This window comes from Myodes glareolus, chromosome 11 (assembly GCF_982192425.1).
Source record: "Myodes glareolus chromosome 11, mMyoGla1.1, whole genome shotgun sequence".
Lineage (NCBI taxonomy): Eukaryota > Metazoa > Chordata > Mammalia > Rodentia > Cricetidae > Myodes > Myodes glareolus.
Window position 1 is genome coordinate 19413252 of NC_142036.1, and position 8040 is coordinate 19421291.

At 49.4% G+C, this 8040-nt stretch overlaps 1 protein-coding gene across 6 annotated transcripts in view; it reads left to right on the forward strand.

Annotated features, from left to right (window-relative positions):
• The window catches only part of Bcl11b (BCL11 transcription factor B), a 90859-nt gene extending 83386 nt beyond the window's left edge, over positions 1-7473 (forward strand). For all 6 annotated transcript variants that reach the window (XM_048431249.3, XM_087911518.1, XM_048431246.3 and 3 more), the window contains one exon: positions 763-7473. In XM_048431249.3, the coding sequence (XP_048287206.2) occupies positions 763-2774 (2012 nt within the window). In that variant the 3' untranslated portion in view covers positions 2775-7473. The remainder of the gene's footprint in view (positions 1-762) is intronic.
• The last annotated feature ends 567 nt before the right edge of the window (positions 7474-8040 follow it).

The window sequence follows — 8040 nt, forward strand, 5'->3', positions numbered from 1 at the left end:
GGCCTCATCCATAAATTCTGCCACAGAGCTTCATAGTGATTTCTGTTCAAAAAAAAAAAAGTTAAGTTTGCAAAGCAGTGGAGTCAGTAGTCCCCGTGGGGAGGATAAGGTGGAGTTTTTAATCCCACAGGAGACTTTTGATGACGTGTATACCTTCCTGTGTGCATCAGTAGAGGGTGGGGGATATCAGCATTTACTATGTGAGGCCTTCTACCTCCTTTTCACCCAGCAGTGAATTATGAGGGTGGGGTCTATATGTCAACAGTGACTGAGTCAAAAATCCTGGTCTAGATGGTGCAGGGGTGAGGTTTATTACCTTGGCTGTCTTTTACATACTGTAACCATTGTCATTCCCTCCTCTCTGGTCCCCAAAATGATGAAAATAAGAACATTTTTTAAGGGGAGCAAAGCCCGGCCTATTGAATGCAAACCATTCCCTGGTGAGCCGGGGTTTGCTCATAGATCCTGTTGTCCCTTGCCGTCTGGGTAGAGACAGTGAGGCCTGTCCACTCCTAGGCTGCAAAAGTGATCCCCTGGAGTCCCGGGGACTACTCATAGATCCCATTGTTTCCTGCCGGCTGGGTGGTCAGAGTGAGGCCTGTCTACCCCTCTGCTGCACGAATGACTCCAAGGCTTTCCTGGGTCTGTTCATAGATCTTGTCCTCAGCCGTGTGCGGAGGCAGTGAGGCCTGCCCACCCTGTGGCTACCCCAGCTTCCCAAAAGCTGCTCACGCCCTGCTTTTCTCCTTTGTGTTTCCCCAGGTAAAGATGAGCCTTCCAGCTACATTTGCACAACATGCAAGCAGCCCTTCAACAGCGCCTGGTTTCTGCTGCAGCATGCACAGAACACGCACGGCTTCCGCATCTACCTGGAGCCCGGGCCGGCCAGCAGCTCGCTCACGCCCAGGCTCACCATCCCGCCTCCGCTTGGGCCGGAGGCCGTAGCGCAGTCCCCACTCATGAATTTTCTTGGGGACAGCAACCCCTTCAACCTGCTGCGCATGACGGGCCCCATTCTGCGGGACCACCCCGGCTTCGGCGAGGGCCGCCTGCCAGGTACGCCGCCGCTTTTCAGCCCACCGCCGCGCCATCACCTGGACCCACACCGCCTCAGTGCAGAGGAGATGGGGCTCGTGGCCCAGCACCCCAGTGCCTTCGACCGAGTCATGCGCCTGAACCCCATGGCCATAGACTCTCCCGCCATGGACTTCTCGCGGCGGCTGCGAGAACTGGCTGGCAACAGCTCCACGCCGCCACCTGTGTCCCCAGGCCGTGGCAACCCTATGCACCGGCTGCTGAACCCTTTCCAGCCCAGCCCCAAGTCCCCGTTTCTCAGCACGCCACCGCTGCCACCCATGCCCGCGGGCACGCCGCCGCCACAGCCGCCCGCCAAGAGCAAGTCGTGTGAGTTCTGCGGCAAGACCTTCAAATTCCAGAGCAATCTCATCGTGCACCGGCGCAGCCACACGGGCGAGAAGCCCTACAAGTGCCAGCTGTGCGACCACGCGTGCTCGCAGGCGAGCAAGCTCAAGCGCCACATGAAGACGCACATGCACAAGGCCGGTTCGCTGGCCGGCCGCTCTGATGACGGACTGTCGGCTGCCAGCTCCCCAGAGCCAGGCACCAGCGAACTGCCTGGCGACCTCAAAGCGGCCGATGGCGATTTCCGTCACCACGAGAGCGATCCATCACTGGGCCCCGAGCCTGAGGACGATGAGGACGAGGAGGAGGAAGAAGAGGAACTGCTGCTGGAGAATGAGAGCCGGCCTGAGTCGAGCTTCAGCATGGACTCGGAGCTGGGCCGTGGCCGTGAAAACGGGGGCGGCGTGCCCGGCGTGGCAGGTGCGGGTGCCGCAGCCGCGGCGCTGGCGGATGAGAAAGCCCTGGCACTGGGCAAGGTGATGGAGGACGCGGGGCTGGGCGCTCTGCCACAGTATGGGGAGAAGCGTGGCGCCTTCCTAAAGCGTGCAGGTGATGCGGGTGATACGGGTGCTGGTGGCTGCGGGGACGCAGGTGCACCGGGTGCGGTGAACGGGCGTGGTGGGGCCTTTGCACCAGGCACAGAGCCCTTTCCTGCTCTCTTCCCACGCAAGCCTGCACCATTGCCCAGCCCTGGGCTTGGTGGCCCTGCGCTTCACGCGGCCAAGCGCATCAAGGTGGAGAAGGACCTAGAGCTGCCTCCCGCTGCTCTCATCCCATCCGAGAACGTGTACTCGCAGTGGCTCGTGGGCTACGCCGCTTCACGCCACTTCATGAAGGACCCGTTCCTGGGCTTCACGGACGCGCGCCAGTCACCTTTCGCCACATCGTCCGAGCACTCGTCCGAGAACGGTAGCCTGCGTTTCTCCACACCGCCGGGGGACCTGCTGGATGGTGGGCTGTCGGGGCGCAGCGGCACAGCGAGCGGGGGCAGCACGCCTCACCTGGGTGGCCCGGGTCCTGGGCGGCCGAGCTCCAAGGAGGGCCGCCGCAGCGACACGTGCGAGTACTGCGGCAAGGTCTTCAAGAACTGTAGCAACCTGACGGTGCACCGGAGGAGCCACACCGGAGAGCGGCCTTACAAGTGCGAGCTGTGCAACTACGCGTGTGCGCAGAGCAGCAAGCTCACGCGCCACATGAAGACGCATGGGCAGATCGGCAAGGAGGTGTACCGCTGCGACATCTGCCAGATGCCCTTCAGCGTCTACAGCACCCTGGAGAAACACATGAAAAAGTGGCACGGTGAACACTTGCTGACTAATGATGTCAAAATCGAGCAGGCCGAGAGGAGCTAAGCGCGTGTGCAGGGGGGCACCGCGTGCGTCTGTACAGCGTGACCATTGCCAATCATCGCCAATGGGACCCGTGACCGGACTGGCCTCTGTGTCCCCGGGGCCCAGGGAGGCGGCAGTCCAACCTAACCTGTGTCTGCGAAGTCCTATGGAAACCTGAGGGTTGATTAAGGCAGTAAAAATTAAAAAAAAAAATTGTGGAGCCTTTTAACTGTGCAATAATTTCTGTATTTATTGGGTTTTGTAATTTTTTGGCATGTATGTGCAGGTACTTATTATTATTATTATTTCTGTTTAAATTCCTTTAAAAGATTTTGTTGGGTATCCATCCCTTCATTTTTTAATAACCCAGTAGTAGTTTGAGCAATGACTCGCAAGTGATGTAGAGGGAAGCTATCTTTTAAATTATAATTTTTGTGTGTGTGGGGGGGTGCTGCTTTTTTGAAATTTAAGCTAAGCATGTGTAATTTCTTGTCAAGAAGCCAACACTTAAATGACTTTTGAAGTTGTTTGCCTTTTCATCATTTACTTTTGTCCTGAAATTAAAAAAAAAAAAAGTGGCATGTGGGTTTTTTTTTTTTTTTTCGGGGAGGGGGTGACTTTCAAAAACTTTTTTTTCTGGGAGGTGGATGTACAGCGGATTACAATCTTTAACGTTGTAGCACTTTGTTTTAGCATCCGATTGGAGACTTAGCACTGATGTCCTCCTGAGTCGCAGAGATAACTGTGTGGAATTCAACTTTCATGTTAGGAAGGAAAACTTGGAGGGAGGGGTGTGTGGCAAGCGAGCTTCTCCTGCACTCGGGACCCGGAGAAACTTTCCCAGGTGGCTCTAGGAACAGCCCCAGCCTCCTGCAATTGTGTGTTCCCAGGAGATACTGTCCTTTTCTGGGGAACTTGGTGTATCTCTGCCCTTTACTGTAGATTTGGCTGTATAAAATGGGCTGAGGGTACCTACTGGGTAGACAGTGGTGGCCTGCGGTGGCAGGAAGCGACTAACAATGTTCGTTTAGGCTTCTCTCTCTTTCACTACCCAGCCTACAGCTAAATCCCAGATGTCCATTGCTACAGTGGTTGGTAATTGGCCGTGTCCCAAGCAGACAACTGGCCCTGACGATGACCTAGGGGAGTTACCTCCAGGGTCTCTCGGCTAGTGCTGGCCGCACTGTTGGGCAGGGGAATCTTGCCTGTTGGTTTCTTGCTGGAGAAGCTGGGAGGAGTACCCTCCAAGGTGCTCCACGCTGCTTCCATTTTTTGATTTTTGTTTTTTTCCTTCCTCCAATTAGTTGGGACATCCTATACATTGGACTTGTTCGGATTTGATGTTTGAATTCTGTTGACCCGCACTTTAAAGCTTTTGTTTGCATTTAAATTAAATGGCTTCTAAACAAGAAATTGCAGCATATTCTTGTCTTTGGCCCAGAGGTGGGTTAAACTGTAAGGGACAGCTGAGATGGAGTGTCAGTATTGCTAAGCGTGGCATTCACAATACTGGCACTATAAAGAACAAAATTAAATAATTTATTGGACAGTTTCTCTACTGCCATTCAATTTGATGTGCGTGCCTTGAAAACTGATCTTCCTATTTGAGTCTCTTGAGACAAATGCAAAACTCTTTTTTTTTTTTTGAGATGAAAAGACTTTAAAAAGCAAACAAGAAAAGTACATTCTTTAGAAACAAAGCCACATTTACTTTAAATTAAAAAAAAAAATCCCGGTTGAAGATAGAGGACGTGAAAATGCCATAAGACCCAATCAAATGAAGAAATAACCCCAGCACAGCCCTGGACATCCATTAGCAGAATTGTTTTCAGCCCCTTTTCTTTTTGGGACAACGCTGCTTAGATGTGGAGTGGAGGTGATTTACTGCTGAATTAAAACTCAAGTGACACAAGCCGATATCGTTGAATGAAAAAACAAACAACAAAAACAATTCAGGAACAATGGCTAATTTTTTTTTTCCTAAATTTAAATTTAGTGCACTCTGTCTTAAAAACACGTTTACAGTATTGGATACATACAAGGGTAAAAGAAATCGTGTGTATGTGTGTTGGAGCGATCTTTTTTATTTTATTTTATTTTCAAAGTTTGCTTAATAGGTTATACAGAAATGCCACAATGGCTACGTGTATATTGTTTTCTTTTGGTGACGGGGTTTTAGTATACATTATATATATTGAAATTTCTTGATTACTGTCAAAGTGGACCAGTATTTGTAATAATTGAGAATGCCTGGGCATTTTACAAAATGAGAAAAAAAAAGTCCTTTTTCTTTTCCTTGAAACCGTTGCAGTAAGTTTTAAATGGTGGGTCTATGAAATCTGTCGTCACGGTAACTGTAAAGTCGGAGTTTTAGGACCTTTTTTTCTGCCTTGGGTGTTGAATTTTTATTTCGAAAACAAATGTATAGAAACTTGTATTTGGGGATTAAAAGGGGATTGCTACACCGTGTAGAAAAAGTATGTAGAAAAAAAAAAGTGCTTAATATTGTTACTGCTTTGCAGAAAACAAATCCCATTTCTGACCTGTGCTTATTTTTCTCTCCCCCCCTCTGGAATGGATATATCGGTCGGTTCATATGATGTAGGCGCTCGCTGTATTTTTACCGGAGCTTGTAATTTTTTAACTGTAAGCTTGTCCTTTTAAAGGGATTTAATGTACCTTTTTGTTAGTGAATTTGGAAATAAAAAGAAAAAAAAAAAGACAAAAACAAACAGGCTGCCATAATATATTTTTTTAATTTGGCAGGATAAAATATTGCAAAACAAAAAAAACAAAAACAAAAAACCTCACCCACATTTGTCTGTTGAGTCCTCTTGTACAGGAGAAAAAAAGGGTTGTTTGACAACCTTCAAGAAAAAAAAAAGACACAAAAGGAAAGAGTCAAATCTGGTTCATGAGTCATTTTATTAGTTGTGTAGATTCTGTCCGAATTGGCCTACTCAAACTATTGGCTTCAGGATCTGAATGCTCGAACTTTGCTTCAGGCCTCCTTGGTGCAGCCACAAGCAGATAAAGGGATGGCAGGGGTAGGGGTTGAGAGAACAGGGTCACCTCCCTACTCGGCTATGACTACTGTGGCTGCTCCTTCCGCCCCCTAACCACCCTCAAGAGCAGAGAGAGAATCCACAGCTGCCTTTGCCCTTGAGCAGACCTGGATGGAGCGAAGCCTCTGGAAGGAGCAGCTGGGCCCAGGGGAGCCTCTGCCACTGAGACTGGTGCGGGAGGGACTGAGAAGGGCCTTGAACGCGGGTCCTTCTGTTCCACGGAGAGTGTCCGCTTGCTCGCTTTCCTTCTCGGCTTCGCTGCTTTTCTCTGCAATTCCATCTGTTTCAGAATGGTGAGGGCCTGGGATGAAGGAATTCTGTGCCTTTCCATCATTCTCCCCTTCCGTGTTCCCTCTCCACCCTCCTCCAGTCTCCACCAATCCTCTAATCTGTTCGTTTCCTCTTTAATTTTCCTCCCCCTCTTTGTCCCCTCCCCATCCATCTCCCCCTTTTTCTAAAGTCCAGTAGCAGTTGTTTATTGGATGAGGGAATAATACACTTTTCACACACAAATATCTATATCAGGAAGCCATTTTTTTTTAATTTCAGGAAATGTAAGAAACCATCATTTCAGCTTATGAAAGCATGGCCGTGCATCTTTCCAGGCTGGTCCTTCAAATGCAAAGTCTGTCTCACTGTCTCCCATTGGACTTACCTTTGCACAGCTCAAGGATGGGGGACCAAGTGGGGTGCCACGCCTAGGTCTCAGTGTCCTGTATGCTTGCCCCAAGGCCCAGTCCTTCTGCCTCCCTGCCCCTGCGCTGCCCTGTTAGCTGCCTGGGAGCCTCTGTGTGGTTCTCCTGTGCTCATAAAAGCTAGCCGGCGCTCACCAGCTCACCTGTCACCAGAATGCCAGGACTAAGCCATCCTAAAGCACAAGGATTGTCAGTCTCTGCCAAGTGCAGAGAGAAGAGAATTTTGCTTCTCTTGTCAAAGAGAAAACCAACCCACCAACCTCCCCGGAGCAGGTGACCCAGTCAAGGGCTGTAGCATGGGTGAGCCAACCGACCTCAGGTCGGGTTCCACACTGCCACAACTTTACCCAAAGTTGCCCCCAATTCGAACCTGCCACTTGCCATTGGAGGGTCGTCATGGGAGGGGGAGGGGAGAGCAGACTGGCTTACTTTAAGCAAAATGTGAACCCCGAGGTGAACAGCCTTCCACCTGACCCTTCCGTCCGAGGTTTTGTTGAACGCAGGTGAATCCGTGATTTTGGTGCTCTCTCTATCAGCCCTGCATAGCAAAGGCACATTGATTCCAGCTGTTTGCTTTTGTACTGGCGAGGCGAAATATTTTTATTACCTTTTCTATTACTTATCGTATGAGCTTTTGTTGTTTGCCTAGAGGGTTTGTCTCTTACAACAAGTTTGGAGCTATTTATTATTGCTTGGTATTTGTGCTCTGCTTTAAAAAACAGGCACTTGTTTTTTTTAATTATGGATAAAATGTTGAGATGACAGGAGGTCATTTCAATATGGCTTAGTAAAATATTGATTGTTCCTTTTCTTCTCTGTACAAGATTTTGGGCCTCTTTTTTTCCCTTAATGTCACAATGTTGAGTTCAGCATGTGTCTGCCATTTCATTTGTACGCTTGTTCAAGACCAAGTTTGTTCTGGTTTCAAGTTATGAAAATAAATTGGGACATTTAACTTGATCTCCAAACTTGTCCTTTTCTGTGTCTTTTAAAGGTGGGGAATGGTCCGCTGATTTCTAAGGGGGGACTGAAGGTCTTTCTCCATTTCCCTCCTGACCCACACCTTAAGCCCGTGGCCAGAAGGAGTTTGCGAAGCGGTGAGGTTTGGGAACCAGGTTCTAAGCCCTGGCTATACACTATGCGTGCACATAGTGAGACCTTATCTGAAGCAAAACAAAACAAAACAGGAAACAGAAGTGGCTATGAAGCATAGTTTAAGACAGCCAAAGATAATTTTGATCTTGATGGGCTGTCCGTACCATGAGTTCTATTCAGTCATGGCCAAGGACCCTGTGGTGGGGTTAGTAGATGCAGCTTCTTCCGGTCACCTGAAGACTCTTGAGCTCAGTTCAATTCCAGGTCGAACCACATGAAATGGCTTATATTTGATTTGACTGGAAATTGCTGGTGGGGTCTTGTGAGCCCAACATTCTGGAAGCAGCAGCAGCAGCAGCAGGGTCTCAAGTTTGAGGCCAACCTGGCTTCCAATAATGAGCTCCAGGATAGCTTGGGCTACACAGCAAGATC